The sequence below is a fragment of the Aquarana catesbeiana genome, linkage group LG06, assembly GCF_042186555.1.
Source record: "Aquarana catesbeiana isolate 2022-GZ linkage group LG06, ASM4218655v1, whole genome shotgun sequence".
Taxonomy (NCBI): Eukaryota; Metazoa; Chordata; class Amphibia; order Anura; family Ranidae; genus Aquarana; species Aquarana catesbeiana.
Genome location: NC_133329.1, coordinates 7,170,050 through 7,188,556, shown reverse-complemented (window position 1 = coordinate 7,188,556; position 18,507 = coordinate 7,170,050). Strand labels below are relative to the sequence as shown.

At 42.9% G+C, this 18,507-nt stretch overlaps 1 protein-coding gene across 1 annotated transcript; it reads left to right on the top strand.

Moving 5' to 3' along the window:
- Positions 1–3,656: 3,656 nt before the first annotated feature.
- Positions 3,657–5,053, top strand: LOC141147448 (olfactory receptor 8G17-like). The gene is made up of 2 exons (XM_073634684.1): positions 3,657–4,334; positions 4,784–5,053. Exons 1-2 carry the CDS (start codon positions 3,657–3,659, stop codon positions 5,051–5,053), a joined length of 948 nt encoding a protein of 315 aa, XP_073490785.1.
- Positions 5,054–18,507: the final 13,454 nt, after the last annotated feature.

The window sequence follows — 18,507 nt, the reverse complement described above, 5'->3', positions numbered from 1 at the left end:
AGGCATAGTGAGTCTTTTGAACATGTCATTTTTTTCCACACGTTTTTGGAATATGTGGGGAAAAATTAAAATGCATTTTTTTTCACAAAGTTGTCTATGTTTAGGATATTTCCAACACATAGCATGTACATAGTAAGAATTGCACCCCAAAATACATTCTGCTACTCCTCCTGAGTATGGTGATAACACATTTGTGAGACTTTTACACAGCCTGGCTACATACAGAGGCCCAACATTGAAGTAGCACCTTCAGGCGTTCTAGGAGCATAAATTACACATCTAATTTCTCAACCACCTATTACACTTTTGAAGGCCCTGGAGCACCAGGACAATGGAAACGCCCACAAAATGACTCCATTTGGAAAGCAAACACTGTAACATATATTATATGAGGCATATTGAGTCTTTTAAACATGTCATTTTTTTCCAACATTTTTGGAAAATCTGGGGAAAAAATGAAAACGCTTTTTTTTTACACAAAGTTGTCCGTCCTTTTTCAAGATATTTTTGGGGATGGCATTGGAAGCATCCTCATCATTGTTAATGAATTTACATCGGGGGCAATGTTTTTTTTTTTTTTTAATAAAGGTATTGTCAAAAACTATCTCTGTGGTTTTATTACTTTTTGGCACTTTTTTGGTGAATGGGTAGGCTATGTACCCCATACTCATTCAAATAGGGGGGGCTGGGATCTGGGTGCCTACTTGTTAAAGGGGGCTTCCAGATTCCGATAAGCCCCCTGCCCGCAGACCCCCACAACCACCGGCCAGGTTTGTGGGGGATAAGGCCCTTGTCCCCATCAAGATGGGGACAAGGTGCTTTGTGGTGGAGGGCAGAGCCCCACCTTCCCTACAGCCCCCCTCCCTCCCCATGTTGAGGGCATGTGACCTGTTATTGCTCAGGATGGGGGGCGTTCGCTCCCCCCCTTTCCTGCATGCTTGGATAAGAACCTGGCATGGATTGGTGGGGATCCCCTTGCCATTCTTTTTTTCACTTTTTTATTGTCGGCAATGTTTTTTCTTTCTTTATTCAGCTGTCAGCCGGGAAGCCCATTGACAGCTAATGACTTATCGGTTGTTAAGGATGCCGCGACCAGCTTCCTGACTCAATCCTTAACAATCAGCTACTGCACCCTGGTTGGGCAAAGCTTAGAATGCACTGTGCAGTGCGCTGCAAATTTGGGTAGATACAACAAGAGAGGATAAGGGGATTTTTGCGGTGCAAAATACAAGGAGACAGAATTTACTTTCATCAGTTAAAATAGAACAAAGTTTTATTACATAACATAAATGAAAGAACACGCAGCTTTAAGGCAATATGAAATTACAGGTATTTGGTGGTCATAAATAAAGAAATAAATCGCAGATCACAAATAGAGACATTGCACACTAACCCGACATGTTTTGCTGTTAGCTTCCTCAGGGGATGTGCAAGGCTTAATTGGAACCACTAAACAGATGAGAAAAGAAGTTATTACATAAGTCTAAAAACATACAGTCAGAATGTAGGTAGGTATACAGTCAGAATGTAAGAATTTAGGTAAGGTATGAGCTTGGTTGCCAAAAAAAAGGGCGTGGGTATGAACACTTACCCAAACAACTGCTAGCACCCGCAAACCACCAGGCTGGACCACCAGACAGAACCCCAAAGGACCCGGTCCAAAGGAATCAGTCAGGCGCGGCCATAGAGGGCAAATAGGGCGACACTGGGGGACAGTGAGAGTTCATAAGGTTAGACTAATAGAGAGGTAACTAAATGGATTAAGAAAGGGGGGGGGACAATCGTCTCTTAGAGTAAATACTCACAAAAAATAATTGTTTGTCTAGTAGTCCATGAAGGAGATACACTTAATTGAGTCTAAGATGGGGCTCTGTGAACTAGGCTACAAAAAGCAGACTGGAAAAATAAATAATAAGGTAAGAAAAATAAAATGGATACTGCCATCAGCCGGCATGTTGGCATATATCACAATTTTAATCCACATTTTATAAAATTTTTGGCACTCGAACATATCCCCCCAGACTCTCTCGGTGGCAGCGTCAATCGCACCCTGCTACAGCTATAGGTTCGGTGGATATACGACCTTAAAGCCACATCTTTCCCTGGCTTCAACGAAAGCCTTAGCTTCAAGTCCTTTCTTTAGTCCCAATGAATGTCAATCACAAGTCCCTCCCCCTACTTAGGTTGCCTCCCATGCTTGTAGTTTAATTCCCTCCCCTTTTCTTTTCTTTTTTTCTCCCTTCCCTCCTTCCTTTCCCATCCTTCCCCCTTGTTGCCCCCTCCCCATTAGCCAATTTCCTTTTTCCATTTTCCCATTGGATAAGGTGTTTATCTGTATCTATAACTCGCTTATGATATATAACCCTACCTATTTTAAATTTGTATACTATTTATTGTTTTGTTTATTGTGTTTATTTTTCTTGATTGACAATTTAAGTTATTGTCTGCCTTTCATGTACATTTATTGTAAATGAACTTGGTTGGCTAATGGCTATTGAACACTTGGCTGGCCGGAGCGGTTCTGAGTATTTACTCTAATGCCGCGTACACACGGTCGGACTTTTCGTCTACAAAAGTCCAACGGACGCTGACGGACTAAAGCTGGCTGGTAATCCGATCATGTGTGGGCTTCTCCGGACTTTCAACGGACTTTTTTAGCCTCAAATCCAACGGACTTTAGATTTGAAACATGCTTCAAATCTTTACGTCGTAACTACGACGGACCCCGAAGTCCGCTCGTCTGTATGCTAGTCCGACGGACAAAAACCCACGCTAGGGCAGCTATTGGCTACTGGCTATGAACTTCCTTATTTTAGTCCGGTGCACGTCATCACGTACGAATCCGTCGGACTTTTGTGTGGTCGTGTGTAGGCAAGTCCGTTCGTTAGAAAGTCTGCTGCAAGTCCGCCGAAAGTCCGCCGGAAGTCTGTCGGACAGGCTGTCGGACTTTTGTAGACGAAAAGTCCGACCGTTTGTACGCGGCATTAGAGACGATTGTCCCCCCCTTTCTTAATCCATGTTCTTTCATTTATGTTATGTAATAAAACTTTGTTCTATTTTAACTGATGAAAGTAAATTCTGTCTCCTTGTATTTGGCACCGCAAAAATCCCCTTTACCTCTCTTGTTGTATCTACATATGCTGGGATGAGGTGTCTAGCTTAGGGGTGCTGTACCATCAACCAGACCAATCGTTTGCTTCTGCAAGTTTGGGTGTTTGCCAAACTTTTGCTCAGCCCGAACCGTTCGCCCGCCTCTAATTGTCATATATAGCAATGATTGCTTTATCAGTCAAAATTTTTTAACCTAATTAGGGATCTGTTAATGCAGCCTGGACTACAAGAATTGATGCACACATTCAATTAAATGAGTTGTTTAGGGAAAGTCATACTTTTATTTCTGATGTTGCAGTAAAAACTGACTTTTCTCCGTAGCTTGGATAAAGGACAACTGACATTACACGCTGCTCTGTGTATTCTGCAGGAACTTTGCTTTCTGAGCAAAAATCGGAGATTTCTGATAAAGAATTTTAACATTTGGCATAGCTGATTAGAAACTGGATTGCCATAAATCATGTCCTACGATGAATTGAAGAGGTGAATTTTGCTCTTTTTATGAATGTTTTCATGATAAAAAAAATATGAATACAAATATTGTAATGAGGAATCAAACAGATTTTTTTCTCTCTGGACTGTCTGATATTTCCGCTCTTCAGCTCCCTCTTTTTCTCTTCTTCCTTCTCATCTACCTTCTGACAATCATCTCTAATTTGCTGATCATTGTCCTCACAGTCACCGACTCTCACCTCCACGTTCCTATGTATTTCTTCCTTGGGAACCTGGCCGGTTTGGACCTCTGTTGTTCCTCAGTCACCATCCCACGAATGTTATTTGACCTTCACAATAAGAGTAGAAAGATTACCACAGCAGATTGCATAACCCAAGTCTTCTTCTTTATATTCTTTGCCAGCTCTGAGGTTTTCCTGTTGTCTGCCATGTCCTATGATCGATATACCGCCATTTGTCTGCCATTACATTACATACAGATCATGAATCGGAAAGTGTGTGTACAGTTGTCCTCCACCGTGTGGTGTCTCGGTTTTACCTATTCTTTTGTTAACACACTTTGCGTCTTAAGATTATCATTCTGTGGATCACATATTATAGAAAGCTTCTTTTGTGACCTTCCCCAAATATTTCATATTTCCTGCAGTGACATCTACCTTAACGTTCTGCTTATCTTTCTCGTGGGTGGCCTCCTTGGAGGTGGGTCTCTGATACTGACCGTCCTGTCCTATGTCTATATATTCAAAACCGTTCTTAAAATCAAAACTAATGCCGCGTACACACGGTCGGACTTTTCGTCTACAAAAGTCCGACAGCCTGTCCGACATACTTCCGACGTACCTTCGGCGGACTTGCGGCAGACTTTCTTACGAACGGACTTGCCTACACACGACCACACAAAAGTCCGACGGATTCGTACGTGATGACGTACACCGGACTAAAATAAGGAAGTTCATAGCCAGTAGCCAATAGCTGCCCTAGCATGGGTTTTTGTCCGTCGGACTAGCACACAGACGAGCTGATTTCGGGGTCCGTCGTACTTACGACGTAAAGATTTGAAGCATGTTTCAAATCTAAAGTCCGTCGGATTTGAGGCTAAAAAAGTCAGTTGAAAGTCCGGAGAAGCCCACACACGATCGGATTACCAGCCAGCTTTAGTCCGTCAGCGTCCGTTGGACTTTTGTAGACGAAAAGTCCGACCGTGTGTACGCGGCATAAGAGCAATAGGAGTAAAGTTTACTCTACATGTACCCCTCACCTGACAGTGGTCTTCATATTTTATTGCTCCTCCGTATTTACTTACTTTCGGCCAAGCCCTAACCAACATTTTGCCGCTGACAAAGTGGTGTCCGTCTTTTACACCATAATTGTTCCTCTCCTCAATCCTCTGATATACAGTCTGAGGAACAAGGATTTCAGAACAGCTTTTCACAAAAAATTTTATAGAAAAATGCTCCAACTTCCACCTAAAATATATAACCTACCTTAATATGAATTTGTCTATTACAAATATTTATAAAACGCCAACAATTTGCATCAGTGCTTTACATATTGTACATTCATACCAGTTCTTTCCCACACAAGCTTACTAGGGCCAATTTAAGTGGGATAACTAACCTACCAGCATGTCTTTGGAGTGTAGGAAGAAACTTGAGTACCTGGAGGAAGCCCACACAAGCACAACATGAAAATTCCATGTAGGTAGTGTCACAGTAAACCTAAACCAGTTTTAGGGTCTCCGCTCTGGCATCTATGTCCCCCATTTGGTGTGCTCTACTGAGGGTGCAGGCCAGGCTAGGACTCTGCCCTGACTCTATGTAAACCACAAAACAAGTAGATAAAAAAAAATCTCAACCACAGTCACCATACAAGCCCAGCATGTAATAGGTGTTTGAAGTCTCAGCCTTTCTACATCCAGGCCATGCCCCTGACATGTTTTGCCCCACTCATAGGGCTTAATCATGGAGACCTGTGGTGTGTGGTGGCTGAGATTTTTCTTTACTTACTGTGTAGGTAGTATCACAGTTGGGATTTGAACTGAGGACCCTACTAGGATCCGGGGGGGACACTTATTCCGATATTCCGGTGGCAACTGTCTAAGAAACGATTTACCTCACATTGGAGAGTTATCCACTCATTATGGGAATTCTCCTCAGATGCAAAAACAAAATGTAACAAGGGATTTATAAATTCCATACTACATCTATAACAGAAGAATACAGTGCCATGAACTTATTCACACCCCTTGAAATTTTCCACATTTTGTTATCTTACAACCAAAAACGTAAATGTATTTTTTTGGGATTTTATGTGATAGACCAACACAAAGTGGCACATAATTGTGAAGTGGAAGGAAAATGATAAATGATCAATACTTTGTAGAACCTCCTTTCTCCACAATTGCAGCTGCAAGTCTTTTTGGGGATGTCTCTACCAGCTTTGCACATCTAGAGAGGACATTTTTGCCCATTCTTCTTTGTAAAATATCTCAAGCTCTGTCAGATTGGATGGAGAGTGTCTGTGAACAGCAGTTTTCAAGTTTTGCCACAGATTCTCAATGTGATTTAGGTCTGGACTGTGACTGGGCCATTCTAACACATGAATATGCTTTGATCTAAACCATTCCATTGTAGCTCTGGCTGTATGTTTCGGGTCCTTGTCCTGCTGGAACCTCCGCCCCAGTCTCCAGTCTTTTGCAGACTCTAACAGGCTTTCTTCTAAGATTGTCCTGTATTTGTCTCCATCCATCTTCCCATCAACTCTGACCAGCTTCCCTGTCCCTGCTGAAGAAAAGCATCCCCACCACATGATGCTGCCACCACCATGTTTCACGGTGGGGATGGTGTGTTCAGGGTGATGTGCAGTGTTAGTTTTCCCCCACACATAGAGTTTTACTTTTAGGCCATAAAGTTGAATTTTGGTCTCATCTGACCAGATCACCTTCTTCCACATGTTTGCTGTGTCCTCCACATGGCTTCTCACAAACTACAAACAGGACTTCTTATGACTTTCTTTCACCAATGTCTTTCTTCTTGTCACTCTTCCATAAAGGGCAGATTTGTGGAGAACACGACTAATAGTTGTCCTGTGGACAGATTCTCCCACCTGAGCTGTGGATCTCTGCAGCTCCTCCAGAGTTACCATGGACCTCTTGGCTCTTCTCTGATGAATGTTCTCCTTGCCCGGCCAGTCAGTTTAGGGGAACGGCCATGTCTTGGTAGGTTTGCAGTTGTGCCATACTCTTTCCATTTTCGGATGATGGATTGAACAGAGCTCTTTGAGATTTTCAAAACTTGGGTGATTTTTTATAACCTAAACCTGCTTTATACTTCTCCACAACTTTATCCCTGACCTGTCTGGTGTGTTCCTTGGCCTTCATGATGCTGTTTGTTCACTAAAGTTCTCTAACAAACCTCTGAGGGTTTCACAAAACAGATGTATTTATACTGAGATTAAATGACACACAGGTGGACTCTATTTACTAATTAGGTGACTTCTGAAGGCAATTGGTTCCACTAGATTTTAGTTAGGGGGTATCAGAGTAAAGGGGGCTGAATACAAATGCACGTCACACATTTCAGATATGTATTTGTAAAACATTTGGAAAATCATTTATCATTTTCCTTCAACTTCACAATTATGTACCACTTTGTGTTGGTCTATTACATAAAATCCCAATAAAGTACATTTGAGTTTTTGGTTGTAACATGACAAAATGTGGAAAATGCCAAGGGGTATGAATACTTTTTCAAGGCACTGTAAGATATTTTGGCTTTATATATAGTTGAATGAATCTCTGTACTCTGAACAGTAAAATGTTTGAAAATTATAGAAAAATCAGTCCATTGAAAAATGATTTAATATATAAGTTGACCTGGATACAATGGTGGAGAAACTGGTCTATTCGAAAAAATACATGGAAATTGGCAAATTAGGTATAAAGTTGATAAATGTAAAGTTCTGAACTGTGGGGCTAAAAACGTACATGTATCATAGAATCTAGGAACAGTAAAACTAGGTGAGGCAATGATGGCCCTGGATTTAGATATTCTAGTAGCTCATAGACGTAACAAAAGCATGCAATGGAAATATGTAGCTTTTGATAGAAATTGTTTGCTCCCCAGCATATCTCCTGATCAGAGTGATGTTCAGCGGTTGGGTGGTAGGAGAAGCAAGTATTTGTTTTCTTCTTTACAGGTGAGTGCTTTCCTGAAAGGTTTTCGTTATGTGAGCGGGCCTCTTTAGACATTACGCTTTAACTGACAATTGCGCGGTCGTGTGACGTTGCACCCAAACAAAATTGACGTATTTTTTTCCCCACAAACAGAGCTTTCTTTTGGTGGTATTTGATCACCTCTGCGGTTTTTATTTTTTGCGCTATAAAGAAAAAAAGAGCGACAATTTTGAAAAAAAAAACACAATATTTTGTACTTTTTGCTATAATAAATATCCCCATTTTTTAAAAAAAAAAAAAGCTAATTTTTTTCAGTTTAGGCCGATATGTATTCTTCTACATATTCTTGGTAATAAAAATCGCAATAAGTGTATATTGATTGGTTTGCGCAAAAGTTGTAGCGTCTACAAAATAGGGGATAGATTTATAGCACTTTTATTATTATTATTTTTTTTACTAGTAATGGCGGTGATCTGCGATTTTTATCAAGACTGAAACTTTATGGCGGACACATTGGACAATTTTGACACATTTTTGGGACCATTGGCATTTATACAGCGATGAGTGCTATAAAAATGCACTGATTACTGTAAAAATGTCACTGGCAGGGAAGAGGTTAACACTAGGGGGCGATCAAGGGGTTAAGTGTGTTGCCTCTCTGTGTTCTAACTGAAGGGGGGGATGGGACTGTCCAGGAGAGATGACAGATCACTGTTCATACTTTCTATGAACACACGATTAGTCTCTTCTCCCCTCAGAGAACCGGGGTCTGTGTTTTTACACATACAGTTCCCGGTTCTCGGTGTGTCATGAGCGATCGTGGGAGCCCGGCGATCATCGCGCCCACCGGGCACTCGCATCGGCTCCTAGGGCAAGCAGCGGGTGTGCGTGCGTCTCCGGCGGCGTGCACGCGCCCCTAGTGGCCACAGGGCGAAGCGATGTAACATAACGTCATTTCGCCCAGCCGTGCCACAACTGTGGCAGCTCATCGGCAAGTGGGAAAAATACAGTAATACATTGTCTCATCCTGCTCTGCACATGCTCAGTGGCTCTCTATTCTCGGCACTGTGCCTAAAATCGGAGCCACTAGAGGCCAGTCAGCTGACAGCTTTAAGATTTACTGAGGGGGAAGAAAGCAACAAAAGTGAACACAGAATAGAGAGAGAAAAGGAAAGTAGAAGAGGTGACAGGACAAACTCTGCTGTCAGGGAGACATAAAAGAATTCAACTTACAAGGATAGTGTCTTCTCTTATCTACCTGATAGTCATACTTGTGCTCGAAACAGATTGATACTTTTACTTTTGCTATATTTGAATTGGCGTGTAGTTATATGAGTTATAGAAAGATGTGAATAAACACTGTTTTGTTACTATTTGTGTGTTTTGATATATAATATACTATATAATATACTTTAAAATAGCAGTAAAAAATCATTAAACAAATAAAAAAAATCTCCCTGATCTTCTCTCCTTTCTCCCTCATCTATGAACTTCAGCACTGTAAAGCTTCTGTCAGCCTTTCTCTCTAGCTAAGCCAAGACATACAGCTAAGGCTGGAAATATACATATTTTAATTAGAGAAAGTGACCTGTAGTTTTTGAAACTAATGCCGTGTACATGAGCGGACTTTTCGGCAGCAAAAAGGTCCAACAGTCTTTCCGACGGACTTTTGACGGACTTCTGACGGACTCTCTGATGAACGGACTTGCCTACACACGATCACACAAAAAGTCCGACGGATTCGTACATGATGACATACGAACGGACTAAAATAAGGAAGTTCATATGCCGCGTACACACGGTCGGACTTTTCGTCTACAAAAGTCCGACAGCCTGTCCGACAGACTTCCGGCGGACTTCCGGCGGACTTTCCGCGGACTTGCAGCAGACTTTCTAACGAACGGACTTGCCTACACACGACCACACAAAAGTCCGACGGATTCGTACGTGATGACGTACACCGGACTAAAATAAGGAAGTTCATAGCCAGTAGCCAATAGCTGCCCTAGCATGGGTTTTTGTCCGTCGGACTAGCACACAGACAAGCGGATTTCGGGGTCCGTCGTAGTTACGACGTAAAGATTTGAAGCATGTTTCAAATCTAAAGTCCGTCGGATTTGAGGCTGAAAAAGTCTGCTGAAAGTCCGGAGAAGCCCACACATGATCGGATTACCAGCCAGCTTTAGTCCGTCGGCGTCCGTTGGACTTTTGTAGACGAAAAGTCCGACCGTGTGTACGCGGCATTAGACAGTAGCCAATAGCTGCCCTAGCGTCGTTTTATACAGACGAGCAGATTTTTCGACCGGACTCGAGTCCTTCGGAAAGATTTGAAACATGTTCCAAATCTAAAGTCCGTCAGATTTTCAACAGAAAAAGTCAGCTGAAGGTCCGATGAAGCCCACACATGGTTGGATTGTCCGCCGGACTCGGTCCGTCGGACCAGTCCGGTCGAAAAGTCTGCTTGTGTGTACGCGGCTTTAGGAGACAGTGAGAGTTTCCAATAAGGAAATGAACGATCTGGACTTCATCAAAATGGCAGCCTTTAGCAAGAAGAAACAGGAACATTGTTGGAGGCAATTTAGAGAGCACACTCATTTTGATACCATAATTATTCATGTGGAATGTATGCTCTATTGGTAAAGAACATTCATTGTTATAAAACTGTTTTGGGTAAAGTTTTGCTTTACGATAACAAAGTAATACATAAAATTTGTCTTTTGAGGGAAAAAAAAAAACAGGATTTATTTCTGAAATCTATGGCCAAATACATAACTACTGTCAGACACCAATGGATCTGGCTATCATAATCCACCTACAAATCTCAGTCCTAAGCTACATGTAACCGATTTTTCCCGCACCGCTCCAAAGTGAACCCAGGCTTGTCATAGTGACTTTAGCCTGGGTTCACACAGGAGTGGTGTGAGAAACTGCATAGGATTCGGACAGGAATCGCCTCGTATTCCGTTTTCAAATCGCATGCAATTCTTTGCAGTGCGATTTGAGCACATTATTTTGTATGGGATCAAGTCGCACCGCAAATGTATCGGTACTCGGGACTTGACCGAAAGTATCAGTAGTCGTATTTGCCAGCAAGAAAAACAATGTTGGTGCAGCCATAGTCTCAAAAATGGACTAGCTGAATTTGGCACACAACTGGCAGAAAGGAACAAAAGTGGCGCACCTGGTTGTTGCATTTTGGTGCAATGCCTTAAAGTGTAAGTAAACCCCCCTATCGTTTTCAGCCAAGGAAGCTGCCATCTTTGCCTCTGTTTAATCTACAACTGCCATGATGCTGCACATGTGATCAGTTATGACTCCAGCCATTGGATGGTTTGACAGTTTGGTTGAGAGCACAACCAATGGGAGTGTTGCATTTCCGGCACGTGCCAGAAATGAAACTGTTTTATGGATGGGTTTACTTCCGCTTTAACAATGGCTATTTACCCCAGAAAAAATGGCACAGGCCTTTTATTGACTTCCCCCAACCATCCTCTGATGCCTCTCAGGTGACATCCTGGTCAGATCTGACCACCTCTCCTTGAGGTCAGAGTAGACACACTCCTAGTGATTTTCACACACATGAGCTGATCCCACAGCAGCTTGTCTTCAGGGGAAAGGAGGCCCGAATTGAAACCAGCCCCTTGAGTGAAAAGGCTGTGCACCATCAGCGCAAGTTTAGAGGATTCATCCATCCCAATCTCTTTGAAGCCTCCAGATTACAGAATCCAATCCGTAAGTTACCAATCTTAGAGACAACTGCAATACTAATTTTCTCTATTCAAAATGGACATTCTGGAGCCCCTCAACCTGCAATAATGGCTGAGCACAGCACTGTCACAAACACACACCTTTTGTGCTATTAAAAAAAAGATATCCTTTACTAGAGATGGGCTGAACTCCCCCCTGTTGGGTGTGCACCAGAACTCCTGAACAGAGAAAAAGTTCTGACCCAAATGGCGAACCCTATTAAAGTCTATGTGGCCTGAACTTGAAAAATCAAAAGTCCCCATTTTGAAGGCTTATATGCAAGTTATTGGCCATAAAAGGGATATGGGGGTCTGGATAGTGCCCTGGGGGGGCATGTATCAGTGCAATTTTTTTTTGAAAGATCGTTTTTTACAGGAGCAGTGATTTTAATGATGCCTAAAGTGCAACAATAAAAATAAAAAAATCATTGCCTGGGGGTCCCCTTAGTCTACCTGCAAGGTGGCTCATCTGTACAATGTATAGAACCTACTGCAGCAAAACTTACATTTCTACAGAAAAAAGTCAAATCAAATTCACCAAAAGAGTGTAAAAACAAATAAAAACAGGAGGCCATTTTTTGACAATTCCTTTATTAAAATAATTGTGATGTCATTGACCCAGCATGCACTGGTTGATAACATCACAAGGGGGGAGGTGCCACCAGGTGATGTTGCCAGGTGGATCCACCCTTTACCTATATAAGAACTTTTAAACAGCAAGCCAGACATTCGGTGGTTTGCATTCGTTGAGGGCGGAGCATTTTTTTTTTTTTAGGGTCCGTTGGTAACGTCTTGATTGACGATGGATTTACATCCGTAGACACAGTTTTTTTTTTATTTTTAATAAAGGAATTGTTAAAAACTGCCTTTTGTTTTTATTTTTTTTTACACATTTTTGGTGAATGGGTAGGGGTACCCCAAACTAATTCACATAGGGGGGGTGGGATCTGGGGGCCCCCTTGTTAAAGGAGGCTTCCAGAATCCAATAAGCCCCTTCTCACAGACCCGAAGGGCCTGGTATGGACTGGGGGGACCCACACAACATTTTTTTCCACTTTTTTATTGTCTGTAATGTTTTTTTTTATTCAGCTGTCAGCAGGGAAGCCCATTGACAGCTGATGACTCATCTGTTGTTAAGGATGTGGCGGCCGGCTTCCCAGCCCCGCTCCTTAACAACCAACTATTCACTGCACACTGATTGGTCAAAGCTTAGAATGCACTGTGCAGCGTGAACATCCACCGAACACCCTGCAAATTCAGTTGTTCACCAAACTTTATCCTTTACCTATCAATCCTTAAATCATGAAACCCATTCATCTCATATCCTCATTTTAGCTTCTCTGTATTCAACGGTTTGTATGTGCACTAAAAATATGATATTGCATTATTTCAAAACACACAAACCCTTCAACAATTAAAAAAGACGATGCTGCCTTTCAATAGGGCCAAGATACATCCCTGGGAATTACCGACCAGTTAGCCTAACATCAATAGTATGTAAGATCTTGGAGGGGATGATAAGGGACTATATACAAGATTTTAGTAATGAGAACGGTATCATTAGCAGTAATCAGCATGGATTCATGAAGAATCGTTCTTGCCAAACCAATCTATTAACCTTCTATGAGGAGGTGAGTTGCCATCTAGACGTGGTGTATCTGGACTTTGCAAAAGCATTTGACACAGTTCCCCATAAATGTTTACTGTACAAAATAAGGTGCGTTGGCATGGACCATAGGGTGAGTACATGGATTGAAAACTGGCTACAAGGGCGTGTTCAGAGGGTGGTGATAAATGGGGAGTACTCGGAATGGTCAGGGGTGGGTAGTGAGGTTCCCCAGGGTTCTGTGCTGGGACCAATCCTATTTAATTCATTCATAAATGACCTGGGGGATGGGGTAAACAGTTCAATCTCTGTATTTGTGGACAATACTAAGTTAAGCAGGGCAATAACTTCTCCGTAGGATGTGGAAAACCTTACAAAAAGAACTGAACAAATTAATGGGGTGGGTAACTACATGGCAAATGAGGTTCAATGTAGAACAATTTTAAATAATGCATTTGAGCTGCAAAAATATGAATGCAATCTATAGACTGGGGGGAGAACCTCTGGGGGAATCTAGGATGGAAAAGGACCTGGGGGTCCTAGTAGATGATAGGCTCAGCAATGGCATGCAATGCCAAGCTATTGCAAGCAAAGCAAAGTGAATATTTGCATTAAGAAGTGCATTAACTCCAGAAAACAATAATTCTGCCGCTCTACAAGACTCTGGTCCGGTCGCACCTGGAGTATACTGTCCAGCTCTGGAGTTCCCTTCCACAGGCCGTGGTCTCAGCAGGGAGCATCGATAATTTCAAAAAACTATTAGATAATCACCTGAATGACCACAACATATAGGGATATACAATGTAATACTGACATATAATCACACACATAGGTTGGACTTGATGGACTTGTGTCTTTTTTCGACCTCACCTACTATGTAACTATGTAACACCCACCTTGACCTACACATACACAGGAGGATAAGAGATTTGACCTCAAAAAGGCTTCTTCACAGTAAAAGCTGTGAAAATGTGGAACAGACTCCCTCAAGAGCTGGTTCTTGTCCAAGTAGGTTGGATTAAAAAAGGCCTCAATTTTTCCCTAAACGCACATAATATAACTGGATACTAACATTTACAGGTATTAACATTAGTTGGGGAATCTAGAAGAATTGTTTCCCCTGACAGAACCAATTAGAGTGATGCTTTATTTATTTTTTATTTTTTCCTTCCTCGGGATCAGCTGATAGTGTATATGAAGGTTTAGTGTCAGATTACCCACAGATCGTGTTAGAAGATTTTCTCTTGCTGTTCAGCACTGAATGTGAAGCCTGCGTATATAGCGAAGGCAGCTGATTGGAGGAAAGGCACACACCCCTCTACACATAGGTAGAGAATTGCAGAGCTGTTCTGTGAATAGATCAGCTCTCTGCTAATCTATTTATAGCAACCTCCCTCAACACAAAATTCAGGCTGGTTTTATCTCAGTTGAAAGAGAACTTGTCAGAAGTCATCATGCTGATAACAGAAGAACGGAGCAGGAGAGACACATGGGACATAGTTACATCCACTTAAAGGAACCCTCCCTTTGGGAAGTCTAAACTTCTCTCTCAGCTGCAAGCAGGAGGTCAGCAGTGGCTGGAAAAGAGACAGTCTAGGGTTGGTCTGCTAAAATGAAGAAGTTCCTCATTAAACACACATTTTAGTAAATAAAAAAATGTTTGCTTTAACCACTTGCTGCCAAATCACGTACCTGTAGTACTTCAAGTGGTAGTACTGGGACAATATGCAGCTGCAGGAATCCCCCCGGTACCGTTTTTTTTAGAGCCGACTATAAGTTTCACAAAACAAATAATGCCCTGTACACACGACCGGTTTTGCTGTCGGAATAAACTCCGAAGGTTTCTCTGACAGAACTCCGACGGAATTCCATTCAAGCGGTCTTGCCTACACACGGTCAAACCAAAGTCCGACCAAAGTCTGACTGTCCAGAACGCGGTGACGTACAACACGTATGAAGGGACTAGAAAAAGGAAGTGCAACAGCCAGTAGCCAATAGCTTCCGTCTTTTACTTGCTTCAGAGTATATGTTGTTTTTGGTCCGTCGGAACAGCATACAGACGAGCGGTTTTCCCGATAGGGATTGGTTCCGTCGGAAATATTTAGAACATGTTTCATTTCTAGGGCCTTCAGAATTTTCAAAAAAAAAAAAGTCAGATGAGGCCTACACACGATCGGAATAGATGATGAAAAGCTCCTGTCTGACTTTTTCTGTTGGACATTCCGCTCGTGTGTGCGCGGCTTAAGAGTTTCTGATTACTACTATAAAAAATTATATAAATTCTATGACCAGTGTAGTCTAGAGGTACCCAACCTACCTCTTACTGCTATACCATTTGTACTCCAACACCCCCATTTCTTACCCTTCTCAAATGATGAGACCGCACCTTAATTTGGAGTATAAATGGCCATTGCAGCCTATTTTATTAACACAATCTAAATAAATATCTCCAATATCAAAATATAACAAAATATAACATCCGTAAACAACTTGTTTAACCCCAGTCTTTTGGTCTTTGACGGCACCCCCGAACTCCAACACATATCACCAATACACTGCGGGACCTTTTTTCAACATGATAGGCCAACAGCCGTATAACAGCTCAGAGACAACCCCCTTCCCGCAGTGCAACCATTACAGTATTCCATCAACCTCTCTGCTGGAATACACTGGAGGGGCACATCCTACCGATGAGCCCCCCACCCCTTTCCATCACATTTACTGCCACCGTCAAAGACCAACAAAACACCGCCACAGCCCACAAGGATAACACCTTACCCTCCACACTGCAGGGCCGGCTGGATCCCCTTTTGCAGCCCCAGCGCCCAGAGATCAATCCCCACTGCCGAGAGGTGTACTCCATCACTCCTCAAATACAGGCCCACATTAGTTTCTAATTCTATGTGCCTGATTACCATGCCCCCATTCTGAGCCACAAACCTCCCCACCATCTTGTTAACACGTATGCGGGCCTTATCAATTCTCACCACGGACCTCGCCCTGCGCCACGTCGTCTGCGCAACAATGTCGGACCACAGCAGCAAAGTGTTAGGAAAAAGTTTTACAAAATCTGACTTGATGTCCGAGATCAACTCCCTGACCGTTCGGACCCCCAAATCATTACCCCCAGCATGCTAAACCAAAATGTCTGGTGGTCTATCCAACCACGCATAACGTTCCACGGGACAATAGATGGGCTCCCCCACACCCTGAACACTCCTGCTTACATCGGTCAAGACCCCCAGAACTTACAGGAGCTCTCGTTGTACTGCCCATACCCCCCCATTTTTTCCAGCCGGCAGTCCTGAGGAAGATGCACCCCCAGCCCCCCCTGAAGAAACTGAGTCGGGGCCCTCACTGACAATGTAAGTCGCATCCACAGGTTGATGTCTTTATGATCCCAGCGAAGAGACAGACGGACCGCCCTGTGCTGTATAAACTGTTCATCATACCTCAGCCAAGCAGAACCCCCATACACCCTGTGCGCCTCCCCAATGGCATTCTTATAACAGAACAACGCCGAACAATGTTCAGGGTTCTTCTCACCAATGACACTCGCCATGATGGCGAACGCCTGCAGCCAGTTAACAAACCTGCGCATGATCAACCTGTACCTCCTCTTCTCCTCATCCTCTTTCTTGGAGTCATCAGGTTTGACCCTATCCAAGTTAAATTTTTCCAAGGGCAATAATGAGAAGATCTCCACATACTCACCCTTGCAAATCTTATCCCGGACCTTCTGCTTCAAATGTGCTCCCAGCGGACCCTCAAAGCACACGTACACCTCACATTTTGCCGCGTCCGCAATCCTTACCACATCCATCCTAATAATAGCCTCTGGAACCCCCCCTTTTCCACCTGCCTTCTTGGTGCTGGACACTGCTCCCAAAGGCAGGGGCTGCTGAGGCCCCTGACACCCAGGCCAGAGTCGGCCCCCCACCATTCCCCGCGGCCATGCTCTCTGTGTGTGCCCATGGGGCCTTGGGGGGCTGCCCCTGCCCCCCCTCAAAACGGCCCACCAAATCCTGCAGGCCCCCAACAAATCCCGCAGCTGTGCCTCTGACCCCGAACTGGCGGGCCCACCGCCCACCAATTGCTGGCCAGTATCACCCCCTGCTGTACGCAGGATGACATCAATATCAGCCATGTTGGAGGAGCAGTGAAGAGAAAAACTGCTTCCTCCTTTCTCCTTCCTCAGCTTCCTGTTCCCCAGCCTGGTCCCGCCTCTATCTTAAATACCACCACTCCCCCTCGTACTTTCATCTCTGTCCCCTCCCCTTTCAGCACTTTACCTATTAACCCTTATGCTGTCTCCCCTTAACCCCCTGTCATGCCCGGCCCTGCACTATTCTTCTTTCTTCTTTTCCGTTCCGGGCCTCACTGTATATGTACCATAATTTGTAGACAAAATAACATTCACACAAACCAATCAATATACAATTACAGTATTGGGATTTTATTACATGTATCAGAGTACATTTTAGCCTAAATTCATGAAGAAACAAGATCTTTTTTTTATGGGATATGTTTTATATCAGAAAGTAAAAAATCTTGTTTGTTTTTTTTTTACATTTACTGACTTTTTTCATTTATATAATAAAAAAAAACCAGTAATGATTAAATACCACCAAAAAGCTCTATTTGTGTGAAAAAAAATGACAAATTTAATTTGGGTACATTGTTGATTACAAGCATGTTTCCGAAACATGCTTGTAATCCAAAGCACTTGTATATCAAAGCAAATTTCCCCATAAGAAATAATGGAAACACAGATGATTAGTTCCACAACCATTTATTCATAGGTCCCTCAGTTTATAGTCCATATAAAAAGATTATAGCAATGTGACTGGTTGTGTAACCATAAAATGTCCATCCACAAATGGAAGCCTTCACAAGGGGATTAGAAGCAAAATCCAGCAGGAGCTCCAGAGTATAAAAGAGAAGAGAGGCGCCTCTAATGCCGCAAACACGCGACCGGACTTTCCAGCAGAAAAGGTCTGACGGAATCATTCCGTCGGATATTCTGATCGTGTGTGGGCTTCATCTGACTTTTTCTTTCTAAAATTCTGACGGACCTAGAAATAGAACATGTTTTAAATCTTTCCGACGGAATCAGTTCCTATCGGGAAAACCGCTCGTCTGTATGCTATTCCGACGGACCAAAAACGACGCAAGGGCAGCTTTTGGCTACTGGCTATTGAACTTCCTTTTTCTAATCCCGTTGTACGTCATCGTGTTCTAAATGATCAGACTTTGGTGTGATTGTGTGTAGGCAAGTCCGTTTCAGCCGAAATCCATCGGAAAGACCGTCGGAGTCTATTCTGATGGAAAGTCGTGTGTATGTGGCATAATTGTAGCAATATGGTTACATTTAATGAAGGTACAACATTTATCAACTCACATGGTTGATGATTAAA